The 18,403-nt window shown below is 36.1% G+C and overlaps 1 protein-coding gene across 4 annotated transcripts in view; it reads right to left on the reverse strand.

The window, feature by feature from the left end:
• Nucleotides 1–18,403, reverse strand: part of SHPRH (SNF2 histone linker PHD RING helicase) — a 95,150-nt gene that overhangs the window by 60,112 nt on the left and 16,635 nt on the right. For all 4 annotated transcript variants that reach the window (XM_049654485.1, XM_049654484.1, XM_049654486.1 and 1 more), the window contains 8 exons: nucleotides 17,209–17,317; nucleotides 16,324–16,580; nucleotides 13,588–14,247; nucleotides 9,527–9,778; nucleotides 8,623–8,701; nucleotides 4,922–5,085; nucleotides 4,555–4,811; nucleotides 3,283–3,404 (listed from right to left, as the gene is read on the reverse strand). In XM_049654485.1, coding sequence (XP_049510442.1) covers nucleotides 3,283–3,404; nucleotides 4,555–4,811; nucleotides 4,922–5,085; nucleotides 8,623–8,701; nucleotides 9,527–9,778; nucleotides 13,588–14,247; nucleotides 16,324–16,580; nucleotides 17,209–17,317 — 1,900 coding nt within the window. The remainder of the gene's footprint in view (nucleotides 1–3,282; nucleotides 3,405–4,554; nucleotides 4,812–4,921; nucleotides 5,086–8,622; nucleotides 8,702–9,526; nucleotides 9,779–13,587; nucleotides 14,248–16,323; nucleotides 16,581–17,208; nucleotides 17,318–18,403) is intronic.

Raw genomic sequence — 18,403 nt, forward strand, 5'->3', positions numbered from 1 at the left:
CTGCTTTGGTTTTCTTTTTCAAGATTGCTTTGGCTATTTGGGGTCTTTTCTGGTTCCATACAAATTTTAGGATTATTTGTTCTAGCTCTGTGAAGAATGCTGGTGTTACTTTGATAGGGAACGGTAATTAATTTTTAAATAGTAAACCAGTCTTGCATTCCCAGAATAAATTCTACTTTGTCATAAAGTATTATTTTTTTTTAATATATTGTTAGATTCACTTTGTTAAAAATTTTTAAAGAATTTTCTATCTATGTTCTTGAGTGACACTGGTCTCTAGTTTTGTAATCAGGATACTGGTGCCTCAAAGTAAGTTGAAAATTATTTTTTCCTTTTTAATATTATAGAAGAGCTTATATGGATTTGATATTATTTCTTCCTTAAATATTTGGTAGAATTCACCAAGGAAGTCACCTGGGCTTCTAGTCATCTAGAATTCACTTTGTGGTTAAGTTTTTTAACAGTAAAATTAATTTCTTGAATAGATACAGGGCTATGCAGGTTACCTAGGTTATCTATTTCTTATTGAGTTGGTTTTGGGAATTTGTGTCTTCTAAAGCACTTGTTCATATATGTAAGTTGTCAAATTTCTGGCATAAAGTTGTACATAAGATTCCTTCACAATTTTTTAAAGATCTGTAGACTCTGTAGTGATGTTACCTGTCTCATTCCCGATTCCTCCTAACAGTAATCTGCGTCTTTTCTTTTTTCCTAAACAGTTTGACTAGAGGATTATAACTTCCCACTGATCTCAAATAATCAGCTTTTGATTTCATGGTCTCTTTTTACTGGTTTTGTTTTCTTTTTAATTGATTCCTGCATTGATATTAATATATTATTTTCTGTCTTTTCCTGACTTGGTATTTCATTTGCTTTTCTTTTTTTAGTTTCTTAATTAGGTATCAGCTGAGGTCAATGACGTACAACTTTTTTCCTAAGTTAGTGTTCAGTCCTATAAATTTCTCTTTAATCACTGATCAAGATTCCACAGCTCTTGATGTTTTCATTTTAATTCACTTGAAAATATTTGCCAGTTTCCCTTTTGATTTATTCTTTAACCCAAGGGTTACTCAGAATTATTTTAATTAGTTTCAAATTATTTGGGGACTTTCCAGTTATCTTTGATACCTAATTTAATTCCATTATGGTCAGAGAATGTACTTTTTAAGACTTGAATCCTTTTAATTTTTTTTAATGTTTATTTATTTTGAAAGGGAGTGTGAGAGAGAGTGAGCAGGGGAGGGGCAGATAGAGAGAGAAGAGTGAAGAGAGGAGAGAGTTAGAGAGTGAGAGTGAGAGTGAGAGAGAGAGAGAAAGAGAAAGAGAAAGAGAATCCCAAGAGGGCTCAATGCAATGCGGGGCTCAAACTCATGAGCCGTGAGATCATGACCTGAGCCAAAAATCAAGAGATGGATGCTTAACTGACTAAGTCACTCAGGCACCTCAAAACTTGAATGCTCTCAAATTGACTGAATTGTTTTATAGCCCAGAACATGCTCTGTCTCGGTAAACATACCATGTGCACTTGAAAAGAATGTGTATTCTTTGGTGGGGTACAGTGTTCTATAACTGTTGACTATGTCAATTAGTTGCTACTGTTGAGTTTTCCATGCCTCTTATTTTCTGTCTTCTTGTTCTATCAATAATTGGAAGAAGGATGTTGAAATCTTGGACTATAGTAATGAATTTGTCTATTTCCAATTATAGTTGTATCAGTTTGTGTTTTATTTACTTTTAAGCCTTGCTTTTTGTTTTCTTAAAAAAATTTTTTTTAAGTTTATTCATTTTTGAGAGAGAGAGAGAGAGAGCGAGCGAGCGAGCATGAGCAGGGGAGGGGCAGAGAGAGAGAGAGGGAGACACAGAATCTGAAGCAGGCTCCAGGCTTTGAGCTGTCAGAGCCCGAAGTGGAGCCTGAACTCATGAACCGTGAGATCATGACCTGAGCCGAAGTCAGATGTTCAATACACTGAGCAACTACCCAGGAGCCCCTAAGCCTTGCTTTTAAGTGCATAAACATTTAGGTTTATTTTCCAGTGATAAAATAACACTATATCCTTGGTAATACTCTTTGCCTGGCAGTAATATAATCACTCCAGCTTTTTTTGATTAGTGTTAATATAGCATATCATTTTTCATCCTGTTACATTTGTATCTTTAAATAAAAAGAGGGTTTCATGTAGATAGTGTATTATTAGATACTGTTTTTTTTAAATATCCATCTTGAAAATCTCTAATTGGGGCATTTAGACCATTGCATTTAATGTAACCACTGATATGCTGCTTCTGGCCATTACAAAATGAGAGAATGAATTTACCCTCCTTTCTGAAACGTACAAAATATATGAAATAATAGACTATAAGACACCGGATGTTAGGCAATAAAAAACTATCCCTCAGAGATGGGAAATACCAATTAAATATCTTTCCATGAAATAAAAGATTCTCGGGGCGCCTGGGTGGCTCAGTCGGTTGAGTGACCGACTTCGGCTCAGGTCATGATCTCGTGGTCCGTGAGTTCGAGCCCCGCGTCGGGCTCTGTGCTGACAGCTCAGAGCCTGGAGCCTGTTTCAGATTCTGTGTCTCCCTCTCTCTGACCCTCCCCCGTTCATGCTCTGTCTCTCTCTGTCTCAAAAAAATAAATAAACGTTAAACAAAAAAATTAAAAAAAGAAAAGAAATAAAAGATTCTCTATTAATGTGCTTAAATTTTGTGTATAATGTATAACACCATAACTGTATCCATATACATTGTGTGTGTGTATTTGTCTATCTCTCCTTGCTAAGAATTTAAGGTCCAAAAGATCAAAGACTTACTTTGCTTTACTCTATTATCTTTAGTACTGAGATCATACCTGGTGCAGAGCAGACATGCTAATATTTGATGAAAGAATGAATTTACAAATAATTTTATTTTGTCAATTGATGACTAGCATTCCCTTGAATGTCAGAATTCAACCATTCTTCTATTTCTAGGTATTTTACTCATTTTCAGTTGTTCACTACTATAGACTAAGGTGAATAATTTATTGCCAAATCTTTGTTTACATCCTTTCCCAAACAACAACAAACTTCTACAAGTGGAAATGTATGGTGAAAGCATATGCAAACTTTGACGGTGTTTCAAATGTTCTGCACAAGTGCTCTCCATTAGGTCGAGCCTACCTAAACTAAGATCAGTAGTGTATAAGAATGCCTTCCTTGGGGGATTTTAATTTCTACTCTACCTAATCTGCCTCATTAAGTATTTAGAAGAATCAGAGATAACAAAACAATCACCTTCTACCTTTAATGATGTGGATGCCTGCTAAGCCATTGAGAGCGCAGACTAGTTGCCGATGTGCTTCTTCACACTCTGTTCCACATTTCTTCTGTAGAGATGTTAGCAGCTCTTCCATTGTCATGGTGCTAAAAGAAAAGGTAGATTGTTCCTGAAGAGAAAATCCTAAGTGCCAATATTACATCACATAAGATCAAGAGTATCAGACTCTTACAGAGTCTTTGTATATCTTCGGGATCTTTCTTTCCACTTCCATTTTACCACTGTCACTTTCAACTCAATTGCCTCTTACTATTCTGGCAAGCATTCTATTACCTGATCCCATCCTCCTTTACTTTTTCCCAGTTAGGTCAATGGAGAAGCGAAGTAGAAAAATCTTCCCAAAATATGAAGTACCAACACGATATGTTTGAAACAGTATGGGTGTTAGAAGATAAGATTAAGTCTGAATCTCTAGCATTATAATTTAATGAATCTCCATAAGCCTGAATTTTTTTTTATCTGTAAAAAAAATGAGGATTCTTCAAGGATCAGATCAAATGCCATTGCTGCCAAAAGGCTGTCTAACGTTAACCATTTATATAGAAATTATTTCCATATTCTAACTGTCTACAGCCATGTATAAGTACCTCTTATGAAGTAGGTTTGCCTTATTTTATAGGAATCACTAATCTTTGTCATTTCCCTTATTTGTCTATAAACTGCTTAAAGGCAAAGACAAAAATATAATTCCTCTTTCTATATATTTTTAATAACACCTTATCTTTTTAACACCAGGTGCTAAAACAAAACAAAACAAAACAAAACAAAACAAAACAAAACACACCAGTTGCTGAGTCACAGACTGATGAACAAACAATTTCTGGGATAACAGTGGACTAGATACTGTGGACACAAATTACAAAGAAAATATAGTAATCTAATTCAGTTAAGTCCCTGATGTAGGAACAAAAAATTAGAACAAGAACAAAAGCCTTTCATATCTGAAGTGCAGCAAAAAATACACAAAACAAAACAAAAAAACAGAATAAAACAATAAAACCCCCAAATAGTCCTAACTTTAAAAGAAATGTTTAAAACCATGAAAATAATTTTGAGAATGTGGCTCTCTTTCATAAATGGGGTTCATGCCAAAGAAAAACCTCACTGCTAAAAATAACTGACAACAGCTCATTTATAAGACCCTGAATGAAACTGGGGGCTAGAAAGCTAATAGCTTAAACACTGTCTATCACTAATATAGTGTCAATTGCAGTGTAAGGAAATTGAAAACAAAACCTTTTCTGGAGTGGCAAAAACTCCCCACGAACGGCCTGTGGGTGGCAGCAGGCCTGCCTGAGCCTCAGCAGTGGATATAGAATGGAGGTGACCGTCCTTCGGTCCAGGCTGCTGAGCTTCAGTGCCCAGTCAGAAATCTTCCTGAGCTTTACTACTGCATCCTGGCAGCACACTTCATGCTGGCGGTGATAGAAATGTCTTTCCACTGGAGAAAAGTGAAGCCAGTGGACTTCTTCTGTCTGAGGGGGTATCTGGATCTGTAGGGAGAAGAAAAAAAGGATTTCACCTGAAAATTTAACTTTCCATCCCAGCTCTCGCTTCCCTTTTCTTGTAATGTCCTTAATCAGTAAAAACTTATGCTACTGACTTGGTCAATCACATCTTTCTTTGCAGACCTCCATAGTATCTTGGCAATAAAGCTGTAGAGGAGCTGAGGATTCTTCCTGCAGTAAGGGCGATAGAGAAGTCGAACCCACCAGTGTTTGACACAGTAAGGTTCAATACCAAGAAAGACCACCAACCCAAAAAGATCTGAGAAGAAAAAAAAAACAACAACACATTGAGAATAACTGTTTCTATATTTCTACATTACTATTTTGAATAACCGCTTTCATAGATATTACACAGCACATAGTACTTTCCATGAATTAAAACGCAGATTGTATAGACTCTTGAATCTGAAAGTTAATTCCACTTTGACTTACGTTTGTTGATATTGCACTAGGTTTTGTGTTAGGAGCTAAAATGTGTAACCATTCTACAAACCTCGTATTTAATCCAAAAGTCTGAAATTTCCATCAGAAGTAAAACTAGAAAATGACTCACTTGTGTGCACCTGATCAAGAGATACATAAGAAGAATCAGGCACTCTCATGAGACTACTGGATTTAAGGCTTGCTGGATTAGGAAAGAAGTCTGAATGACATAGGTGATATGAAGAATATTCACTGATCCAATATTCATTACATTTTTTGGTCTAGTAATTCTACTTTTGGGAAATAAGACTAAAACCATAATAAAAAACTAGAGACAAGATTAATCCACACAGTGACATTCATGCCAACAACATATAGAATAAAAATGACTCAAATAAAGAAATGATTAAATAAATCATATAGTACTCTCCGTAAGACAAAACCTTTCTTTTCCTTTTTTTTTCAAATTTTTATTTAAATTCTAGTTAGCAAAAAATACTCGTTTTAGGAGAATTTAGTGATTCACTTACATATAACACCTGGTGTTCATCACAACAGGGGCCCTCCTTAATGTGCATCACTCATCTAGCCCATCTCCTCACCTCCCTCCCTCCCTCCCTCGACCCTCAGTTTGTTCTCTATAGTTATGGTTTGCTTCAGCCCTTCCTTAGTTTCCCTCCTTCCCCTATGTTCATCTGTTTTGTTTCTCAAATTCCACATATGAGGGAAATTGTATGGTATTTAAGATAAAACTGATCTTCTTCTAATCCAACAGGCCTTGTGTTTGTTAGATTTACTTCGTTGTACTTGTATGTTTTATGATTGGGGAACCAATATTATAGTCCATGTTTTGCTCACTTAACATTATACCTTACAGTGTTTGCATTTATGATGGATTTTTAAAACATGAAAAATTGCTTAGAATATAATGTTAAGTGAAAAAAAAGGTATAAAATTATGCATGCAGTATGAGGACAAACATGCAAACATTTATATAAAAAAGATTGGGATAGTGGTTATGTCTTTAAATGAAGATTATGGCTCAGTGTAATTTTTTAAATATTTTTCTGCATTAAACATGTTCACATTGGGCTATATTCTCTTTAGAAACCATGAAATTTTTTTTCCAAAAACGTGATGTCCCTACCCACAACATTTATTCTGAAGATGCCTAACAAATATTTAGGTTGAATTAAGTTACTTTGACACTTTCTGAGAGTCCATTAACATCTAAAAAGAAATACTGCCTACATGCAGATATCAATGGAGTTGTACTTCTGTTAAATCAATCCATTTGCCTATGTGCTATCTCTTCTTTGAGGTCCCAAAAGTGCCTCAAGCTCAACTTGCCAAAATCAAATTCATACTCTTTTTGCCCAAACATGCTTCTCCTCTAGTGTTATTCACTAGGAAATACAGTCACTGTACATGGAGTTATGCTACTTCGAAGTCCTGGCATCTCCCCATCACTGAATAAGCCTTATTAATTTTTTTCTTATCCACTTTTTTGCATTTCTTCAGGACAATCCTAGTTAAAACTCAGGGTGTCAGTATCAACTTGCCTAGATTACTTATTGTAGCCAACTGAGATCCTAGTATCCACTCTGTCCCACTTCTAAACCATTCTCTACACTGCAAATAGATTGAGTTTTTGAAATCCAAATATAACCACGAGATGATACCCAACCACTTTGTTTAAATCTTTCCAATAGCTCCTACTATTCTTAAGAAAATAAACAAATAAAATTATTCATCATGGCCTACAGAGTCCTCCATGGTCTGATCTATATCCACCTATTCAATCTACTGGGTTTTCCAGTTTTCCAGCTCTCTGTATTCTAGCCACACTAATATCCTTCCATGCTCCTCCTGCCAGATCATCTTTGTATTTTCTGTTTCCTTTACGATAGAGAATTCTTCCCTATTTACTTAACTCATATTAATATTTCAGATCCTGGCTCAGCTGTCCCTTCCTTCGACATCCCTATTATGTGATGTCACAGAATGAGACATCTTTTCTGAAGCCTATTATAGTTTGAATTTTACATTTATCTTATACATTAAAGTTACCTTGACTACAGTCTTAACATTTGTCTTAAGTACTTAATAAATACATCTTCCCTTCTAAGCTGTAAGCTCAAGAAGGTCAGGAACCGAGTCTTTTTTTTTTTTTTTTTTATTATACTTCACAAAGAATAAATGAACCAATAAATGTACTACAAAGTACTTAAGTAATTTAGAGTCAACACTTTCGAAGAAGCTAAAATGAATACACAAATATATAAATGGGAAATAAGAACAACAAAAGCAGCAGTGGAAGCAGCTACCACTCACTGAATATTTAATACCTGCCAGGTGCCATGCTAAATGCTTGCATACTTTATTATAACTAATCTTAAAACATCTTACTTCGCAAATAAGGAAAATAAAAATTTGAATGTTTATGTCATTTCTTTATGGACATACAACTGAAAAGTCAGTATGTCACCATGGTTCGTATATCCTGAAAACCAGTGCTTTGTATACTATACAAAGAAGTATATTACATAGACATGGAGTGGGGAGGATGGGAGGAGAGGGAGGCGTTCTTGCTACCTGGCTTTATTTCAGCCTGCCTGTAGAAACATACTAAAGGCCTCACAAATTATGGAATGAAAATATCCTAGCCTCATGTCCTTGCTCAGTGTGTAGTCAACCTGGGATTCACAAGATCTCTGGTTGTTGCTAATTAGTAAATCATCAAATCTGGTTTATCTCTATCAGTCTAGCACAGTGGTTCTCAATGGAGGTGGAGGTGGAGTGGTATGATTTTGTCCCCCAGGGGATAATAGGCAATGTCTAAAACACATTTGTGTTTTAGCAGTGCTACTGCCATCTAGTGGGAGAAGCTAAATATCCCAAGACGCAGAGGACAGCTCCCAACAAAAAAGAAGTATCCAGGCCCAAATGTCAATGGGGCCAAGGTTGAGTAATCCTGCTCTAACACGAAAAGAAAACCAATGAGACTTTCATTTTCAACTACAACATCGTGACTATGCATCTTTTCCTTCTCCTCTCTCTCTCTTGCTACCTTCTTTCTGTTTTCTACCTACCATTTTGGAGCTCTGAGTTCAGTTTAGACCTGCATCTACACTGCTCAGGAGGGCACAATGACTGTTCACCTTAGGACAATGGGACTACTCACCATCTATCCATTCTCATAAAAACAAAAACCATCCAATTCCATTTAAAAAGATGAACGCTTAAAACTACTAGGAGTGAAATATATGTACAATCACTTACGTAAGGATTTCAACAAAGGCTGAAAATACTTGTTCCTAAAAACAAGCAAGCTTTTCAAATATAGGCAAAATGTGAAGAAACCATACATTACCCTCCAATCCTCTCTGTACTGGAGTGCCACTGATACACCAGCGATTAATCCCACTCAAGCGCTGAGCCATTTCTGCAGCCTAATGAGAGAGAAATATGCAATAAAAAGAGAAGGAAAAAAAGGCAGGGGAAATTAGGAATGTTTACTCCTGAGAATAGCCCGTGAAAAGCTATGCTTCAGGTCAGACACACTCTCTCTTATTCACAGTTATCACACTCAAAGTTGAAGGTCATATTCAATGGGCCATCTTCTAGTACAGTGGTTCTCATTAGCAGAAGGCTGCTATGAGCCCTCCCCAAAAGAGGAAGAATAGTTCAAGTATGTATAGAATGAAAAGGCTCCCTGAATGACTGAGACATCCCCAACGCCACCCATCCTTAAGATGTGAACCAATGTACTAACAGATAAGATTCATAAATTGAGTGCAGATTACAAAGTGGCCAAAGAAAATGGAATAAAGACATATGAACAAATGCTAAATCAAACTCTATCTTCTAAAGTAGTATTTTCTGTTATGATATGATCTCTCCGATAAAAAGGTCAACTTTGGCCCAAAGTTATCAGAGCCTACACGATGAACTTTCCACTTAGCAGAAATGCTAGCAGAAGTCCCTAAACAGAGTTTACTTTGATCTGCATCACACATAAACTGCCATCTTATTCAAATACATATGGGCATTGCATATAAAGCAGTAATTCCTACGGTACCAAAATAACTCCTGAGGGTTATGTAGTTCAGAGCACAAGAGAAAAGCAAATTACTATGTTTAGCAACAAACTTTTGGCCAATGTCAACACTGTAGGTTAATTACACTTAGATTATTAATATTTTTATGGACAACTTCCTCAATCTCTTTCCTCTTTTTACTCCCCAGCCCTCAGAAGATTCTGCAGAAATTCTCACTTTTACAGCAGGACATTCAACCATCTGGGCTTCATCAAGGCAGATCCTCCACCACTCCACAGCTACTAGGGGGCTGGGAATGGCCATATAGCGCTTCTGGTTCCGTAAACGACGCCCATCCTCACTGTTGCTATGTGGGATATCTACATAGTTAAGTTCTGAACGAAGGACATCATAGGTAATGATAACTATATCCTGTTCAGCCAAAAAGTGAGGCTGTAAAAAACCATCTTTCTTCACTCCTTGATATACCTAGGAAACAATCACACAGTTACTGCAGAAAGGCTCATTAAAGATAATGGAAATATTCATTCTTACACCCTTACTGAGTTCTTTCCATTGTTTAGTTTAGTACAAAACATGCCATGAGATACACTCCATGTGTATCTAGACTCACGTGTCTAGATACGTGTCTAGAGAAAGCCACGTTAGGGTAGAAGACCGGTAACATAAGCATCATGAAGGGACATGTAAGAGAAGTGAAAGTGATAGCACAGTGGAAAGACCAATGCTATGGCTGAGAAGGTAAATTCAGAGGAGTTAAAATTTGAGCTGGCTCTTAAAGAACATTTAGGAGTTCTCACAGGTGGAGAAAGGGGAAAAGGACTTAAGGGTACGTAGGTAGGTAGGTAGGTAGGTAGGTACAAAAGCACAGAGGTATGAAGAAGTAGAACAAGAAGAGCTATAATTTCCTGAATGCCTTTTATATTTCAGACACTATGCTGTACTTTATATCTCCTATCTTCAGCAACAATCTCATTAGTGGTTACTTTTATTCCTATCCCACACATAAGAAACATGAAGTGACTTGCTCAGAACTTGCAGAGCCTAGATTCAAATCAAGGTTTATCTACCCAACAAAACTGAGCTCCTCAATGGCCAAGAGGAGGTTTCACTTATTACTGTGTTCTCTCTCCCTGTCTATGGTAGTAGATGAAATATTGAACACCTTAAATAATATTTGTATGGAAAGAAGGAAGGAAGAACAAAGGGAGTGAAGAATACTAACATTACTCAACAAAATGGATTTAGAGGGAACATACCTCAACATAGTAAAGGCCATATATGACAAACCCATAGCTAACATCGTACTCAACAGTGAAAAACTGAAAGCTTTCCCTCTAGGGTCAAGAACAAGATAAGGATGTCTACTCTCACCACTTTTATGCAACATAGTTGAATAGTCCTAGCTGCAACAATCAGATAAGAAAAAGAAATAAAAGGTACCCAAATTGGTAAGAAAAACCTGTCACTATTACCAGATGACATAATAGTATATAAAGAAAACCCTAAATATTCTACCTAAAAACTATCAGAACCAGTAGTGAATTTAGTAAAGTTGTAGGACATAACATTAATGTACAGAAATCTGTTATACTTCTATACACTAATAAAAAAGAGAAATTAGGAAAATCATCCCATTTACAGTTATACCAAAAAGAATAAAATACCTAGGAATAAATTTAACCAAGGAGGTGAAAGACCTATACTCTGAAAACTGTAAGAAATTGGTGACAGAAATTGAAGATGACAAATAGAAAGATAAAACATGCTCATGAACTGGAGAAATTAATATTGCTAAAATGTCCATAGAACCCAAAGTAATCTACAGATTCAATGCAATTCCTATCAATACCATTAGCATTTTTTCATAGAACGAGAACATATATTCCTAAAATTGGTATGGAACCACTGAAGACCTTGAATAGCCAAAGCCATCTTAAGAAGAACAGAACTGGAGGGGCGCCTGGGTGGCTCAGTCGGTTAAGCGACCGACTTCAGCTCAGGTCATGATCTCGCGGTCCGTGAGTTCGAGCCCCGCGTCGGGCTCTGTGCTGACAGCTCAGAGCCTGGAGCCTGTTTCAGACTCTGTGTCTCCCTCTCTCTGACCCTCTCCCGTTCATGCTCTGTCTCTCTCTGTCTCAAAAATAAATAAACATTAAAAAAAAATAATTAAAAAAAAAAAAAAAAAAGAAGAACAGAACTGGAAATATCACAATCCCAGATATCAAGATACACTACAAAGCCTGTACTAATCAAGTATATGGCACTAGCACAAAAATAGATACACAGATCTATGGAACAGGATAGAGTCCAGAAATAAACTGATGCTTATATAGTTAATTAATCTATGACAAAGAAGGCAAGAATGTACAATGGAGAAAAGATAACAAATGGTGCTGGGAAAACTGGACAACTATATGCCAAAGAATAAAAGTGAGCCACTTTCTTACACCATACAAAAATTAACTCAAAATGGAATAAAAGTCTAAATGTGAGATCTGAAGCCATAAAATTCCTAAAAGAAAACATAGGCAGTCAACTTTCAGATGCTGGCCTTAGCCAAATATTTACAGATATATCTCCTTGGGCAAAGGAAACAAAAACAGAAGTAAACTGCTAGGACCAGTGAAAATAAAAAAGATTTTGCATAGCAAAGAACACCATCAAAATTAAAAGGCAATCTAGTAGATGGGAAAAGACATATGCAAGTGATCTATCCATTTAGGGGATATTAGCCAATATTCAAAATATATAAAGAACTTACAGAGCTCAACACCAAAAAAAAAAAAAAAAATCGATTAAAAAATGGGGATTTTTTTAAGAAGACAAACCGATGGCCAACAGACACATAAAAAAAATGCTCACCAGCACTAATGACAAATGCAAATCAAACCACAGTGATATATCACCTCACACCAGTTAGCATGGCTAGTATCAAAAAGACAAAAACAAGTGTTGGTGAGGATGTGGAAAAAAAGGAAACTCTTATGCACCGTTTGTGGGAATGTAAACTGATGCAACCACTGTGGAGAACAGTATGGAAGTTCCCAAAAACATTAAAAATAGAAATACTATATGATCCAATAATTCCACTACTGAGTATTTACCCAAAGAAAATGGAAATGCTAACTCAAAAATATAGTCACCCATTTTTACTGCAGCATTATTTACAACAGCCAAGTTATGGAAGCAACCTGTGTCCACTGATAGATGATGGATAAAAAAAATGTGGTATATATAAACAGTGGAATATTAGTTACAAAAAATAATGAGATCTTGTTATTTGTGACAACATGGATGAACCTAGAGGCATTATGCTAAATGAAAGATGTCAGACAGAGAAAGATAAATCCCATATGATTCCACTTATATGTGGAACCCTAAAAAAACCAACCAACCAACCAACCAAACATAAAACATAAAACAGTATCATAAATACAGAGAACAAATAGTGGTTGCCAGAGGGGAGGGAATTGAGGGGGTGAGTGCGTGAAATAGGTGAAGGGGATTAAGAAATACAGACTTCTAGTTATAAGATAAATAAGTCACAAGGATGAAAAGTACAGCATAGGTTGTCAATAATACTGTCCTAACATTGCATGGTAACAGATGGTAACTACACTTGTCTTGGTGAGCATAGCATAATGTACAGAATTGTCGATTCATTGTTATACACCTGAAATTAATATAACATTGTATGCCAACTATACTTCAATTAAAAACAAAATACTAACATTAGTAAGTTACAATGAACTATGTGCCAGCACTTTATCAATTCATTTAACCTTCGCAGTAAGTCTATGAAGGGGTATTAATTTTAGAACTTAGCACAGTTCCTGGCACGTTACAGGTACTCAGTAAATATTTGCTGAATGAGTAAATTCTTATTTTACAGATAATGTAACTGAGGCCTCAAAGGATGACTCTGGATCTAAGAGGTAGAGATGAGACAGGCAGCTACTATTACACAATGCTGCCTTTCTGTCTGAGAGTGGAAATGTGTATATGAAGTCTTTTTCATTTACATGATGGATTTTTTCAAAAGCTTCCACATCTTTTAACTCAAAGCGCTTTAACTTCTGAACTTCTGATGTCAGAAAAGAATACAGAGTCTACTGTTTCATTTCCCATTCTCAATTTCCTCTTCAAATTCTGATTTCATAACTATCTTATTAATTTTTGGGATAAACAACAAAGTGATAAAGGTTGTAAAAATTACCACAGGGAAGCAAAAATTGGGATTTTCCTATTCATTTAAAGAGTCCAAACTGCCTTACCAAGACTCGAAGAGATGATGACCTCACGTGCCTGTTGATTTCATCCACCCACTGATGACAAATGGAACTGGGCGAGATGATCAGAGTTGCTCGTGTTGATACTGGCTCCATTGCAACAAGGCAATGGGGGCAGTAAAAAGGCTTAATCTTCAGATTCTTCTCTTCATAATTCACACATTTTGCATGTTGCCATAGGTGGCATTTCAGGCACTGAACACGAGGTTTACGGTCTACCTGATCAAGCTCACCACATATGCACTCAAAGCGATAATCTGAGGAATTACAGGGACTCCTGATATTAGATTGTGGCACATCACCGTCGGTAGGGTTTAAAGATTCAGCTTGGTCCTTTGCTCCACGTTCTTCCTTGATTTCAAAGATACATGTACTTTTAGATGTGGTAACATCAGTAATTCCAGAGTCACTGGTAGCTGGACAGTGATCTTGTGAACTGAGATTGATATTAGGCTGACCTTTTCCCTTTTTTGTGGATAGAACAGGCTTTTTCTTGAATTTACTACGATTTTTCCGAGGCTTATAGTAATAATAATAAGGATCATCATCATCATCAGATGTGTTTGATGGCAAGTATTCAGAATCTGTGTCTTTGTTCCCTGATTTTCTGGATTCTTTCTGAATTTTCCTTGGACTCCCTATTGCCTATGAAAAATATTATTTAATTAATTTATATCAATATAATTACAATACTGAAATTAAATCCCCAACCTTATTTATAAGCTTTCCATAAAAATCCAATAGCCACTCTTGCTACCATTTTCCCACTAGAAGAATCACTCCTGATCACTGGCTTTCAATCTGCCCTCTGTAAGAAGCCTCTCTGTGGTCTACAGGTCTAAAAAGGAAGGCTCTACTATTGTATAAGTAAAAGCTGAAGAGAATAAAAATTAGATAGGAAGCTACTAATATTTTGACATTAACCTCTTATAATTCATATTTTGTCTAAATCAATAAAAGACTAATAGTTTATAATACATAAATATACAAACTCGGGCAATTAACATATCAAGTACAAAAATACAGCATTTAAAGAAAGTGAAAATCTATTAGTTACTGCGATTAGCAAATAAACTCCTTCTTTCTTTCTGCTTTCTACCTGTACCCCTCCTGAAATTATTTACTGGATAACAATTCTGTGCCAGGCATAGTGTTAGATGCTGGCAATACAAATATGAGGAATATTTAGTTCCTGGTCTCCACGAGGTCTATTGGAAAAGAAAGAACAATAAAAAGTGAAACAATGGTACAAGAATGCCTAAGAGGAGTACAAAACAGACAGGGGCTGGGATGGGGAGGTAGGTGGCAGCATGAGCTTCCTAGAAGTGATGTCAGACCTGAGGTTGAACAGATGAGTTGGGACACTTGCCATGAATGGCACTAATTGAAGATTTTCCTTTTTTGGTGACAGAAGGATTATGAGAAGCATAGAAGTTCAATGCAGCTTTCTACCCTGGTTGGGGAAAAATGTTGGGAGACTCCCTACTCCAGAAAATGAACTTTTTTATCTGTCATTTCCTTCACAGTAGACAAGCTAGTAGCTCCACACTTTGATTTACTGTTATTAGTCTTTACTGGATTAATGGATTGATTTTAAAGTCTATTTATTTATTTTAAGTAATCTCTATACCCAACCTGGGGCTCAAACTCACAACCCCGAGATCAAGAATCTCATCTGACTAAGCCAGTCAGGTGTCCCATTTACCTGATTTATGTTTGCATAGCTATGTAATTATTTTTTTTAAAGCAAGCTTGAAATTAATAGCCCCCCAAAAGCAGTTTTATAACAAAATGTAAAAATTTTATAAGATGACATGGGAAAAATGAGAACTTACATAAAAGATTGAAAATGTATATAAAAAGCTAAGCAAATGTAAGGTATCATTAATATTTTTAAACTACAGAACAGATTTTTAACTGCTGACAACATTAGGATAAGGAGAGAGTCGTTTTATTTTTTTTCTCTCTCTTTTCTTAACGTTTATTTTTTTGAGAGAGAGCAAGAGTGCTGGCGCACGAATGGAAGAAGGAAGAGAGAAAGGTGAGAGAGAATCCCAAGTAGGCTTCTGTGCAGAGCCCAGTGCAGAGCTGGATCTTTGAGCATGAACTTTGAGATCAAGACCTGAGCCAAAATCAAGAGTAAGACGCTCAACTGACTAGCCACCCAGGCACCCCTACTTTCTTCTCTTTTTTAAAAAAAGATTTTTTTGTGTGTTATTTTAAACTCTTTAATATGCTTAACCCACCGGGGGGGTGCCTGGGTGGCTGTTGGTTAAGCATCCGACTTTGGCTCAGGTCATGATCTCACAGTTTGTGAGTTTGATCCCCACATCAGGGTCTGTGCTAACAGCTCAGAGACTGGAGCCTGCTTCAGATTCTGTGTCTCCCTCTCTCTCTGCCCCTCCTATGCTCATGCTCTCTCTTTCCCAATAATAATAAATAAACGTTAAAAAATCAATATGCTCAACCCACCAAAATAATTCATTCAAATATTTATTGAGTACTTGCTATGTGCCAAGCACTCTTCTCTGGGACTAGTAAAATACAGTTTCTACTCTGATGAAACTTCCACTCAGGAGGTAGAAAAGAGATGATACAGGCACATGTGATTTTCCTAGTTTGTTTTTTATCTTCAGTCTCTAAAAGCCTTAGTGTCAAGTGGGATCTGTCCACTCCCTCTATAAGGCATCACACAGAGCAACTTAATAAATGTTCTGTTACCTGCTTTTTTGTTTTATCATATGTATCTTCTTCCTTGTAATTCTTCCCCAATGTAAAAGTCCCAGAAAAACCATGCCCTTTGATCTGTTTCACAAGACCTTCAAAAATTAAACATTTCAGCATCCGTTTCAGAAGACTCCTGTTCCGCTGAACATCGTATCTATATATAGAACTGACATACTTATAGATGGAAAGGATGGAAACTCCTTTTTTTCCATTCATTTCTTTCACAGCCGTCAGGATCATCACACGTGTAGCTATATGCAAAAGGATATGCTAACTTAGAATAATTGAAATTAGAAAAAAAACAAACATATTAAGAATAATATGCACTGAGAACTAAGACAAAAAAAGATTTTTATTGAAGATATGTTGTCTGTATATCATTTTGAAGAATATGTAATAAAAATTATCTCAATATATTAATAATATACTATGATGGAAATAACCTAAAGAAGAATTGCTCATTAATTTGTTAATCTACCAAAGCAACTATCATTTAAAATTATATTCGGGGAAAAAAAAACTTATCACAATTGTCCATGTATATGCTACCATCAGTAAAGGAAACATTTGTTGGTTAGCAGAATTTGAAGTGGCTATGCTGGAGAATAAACAAGCCTGGTGTAAGCTGTAAGCTCAAGAAATTTAAATACAACAGACTGAACAAGATCTATACCGAGAAAGAATGAATCGATCAAATGAAAGAATAAATCTTTACTTTTGTTAAGGTAATATGACTTGTAATTGATCCCATTTATACAAAGTATAAACCATGAAAACAACTATTCATAACAACTACAAGATCTCTCCCTATAAGAAATGCAAGAACTATGACAAAGATGACTGCAAAAAGGTATTTTCTTTCAGAGATTTCATACTTACGGGGACACTGAACTTTTTCTTTTGGTTCAAATTCCGTATTTGGGGTTTCTGTGTTTTTTACTTTTCCTCCAGACTGATGTGATGGAATGAAATAATTCACCACTTTTCCCTGATATAAACAACATTCAACAGTCACCCAGTGCTTTGCTTTCAGTAATTGGAGCTGCTTGTTAAAATTAACCCTTCTATTAGGAGATGCAAAAGAGTTGTAAAAAAATGATGAAAGAAAGAGCTAAATATGCTATTCACATATACAAACCTTATGTTTTATTTCAGGGCTACTGCTAGCTATCACTTGAAAACTGTGCATATTATCTTAAGTTACCTAAATGTTAAGTGTGAAACTTCTGAAATTAACTTAAAAAAAAATTTTTTTTAATCTTTATTTATTTTTGAGAGGGAGAGAGAGACAGAGTGTGAGTGGGCAGAGAGACAGGGAGGCACAGAATCTGAAGCAAGCTCCAGGCTCAAAGCTGTCAGCACAGAGCCTGACGGGGGGCTCAAACCCACAAACCGTGAGATCATGACCCAAGCCAAAGTCAGACACTTAACAGACTGAGCCACCCAGGTGCCCCTTCTGAAATTAACTTTTCAAAGGCTTGTTTAAATATGGAATTAACATAGAAGTTACCGAGAGTTAAATCATATAGTTAATATAGAAGTTACTGTAACACTGGGGCACCTGAGTGGCTCAGTTGGTTGAGTGTCCAACTCAGGTCATGAGCTTGCAGTTCATGAGCTCGAGCCCCCATCATCTGCTGCTGTCAGCATAGACCCTGCTTTGGATCCTTTGTTCCCCTCTCTCTGCCCCTGCCTTGCCTGAACTCTCTCTCTCTCAAAAATAAATAAACATTAAAACAAAAAAAGTTACTGTAAAACTATATATTCCAACTCATTTGTTTTTTAACAACGAAATAGATATTTTCTATTCCCTACTCAAATCTACGAGGTTAACTTTGCAAACTTGACCCTACCAGAAGATCACATTATCCCTAAAGTTGTGGGCACAGTGAGCCCTACACGTAATGATACTCTTACCTAGTGTGTTGATTTTAGGTTTTATTACCGGAAATTATGAACTATGAGCTGCATGTGCTTCAGTGGAGCTGTTTCTTTTTTTCCTCCATAAACTCTAAAATTTGTATTTCTAAACACAATTATATATTTTAGAACAAGGACTCAGAGTTTGATTCAT

The sequence above is a fragment of the Panthera uncia genome, assembly GCF_023721935.1.
Source record: "Panthera uncia isolate 11264 chromosome B2 unlocalized genomic scaffold, Puncia_PCG_1.0 HiC_scaffold_24, whole genome shotgun sequence".
Classification (NCBI taxonomy): domain Eukaryota; kingdom Metazoa; phylum Chordata; class Mammalia; order Carnivora; family Felidae; genus Panthera; species Panthera uncia.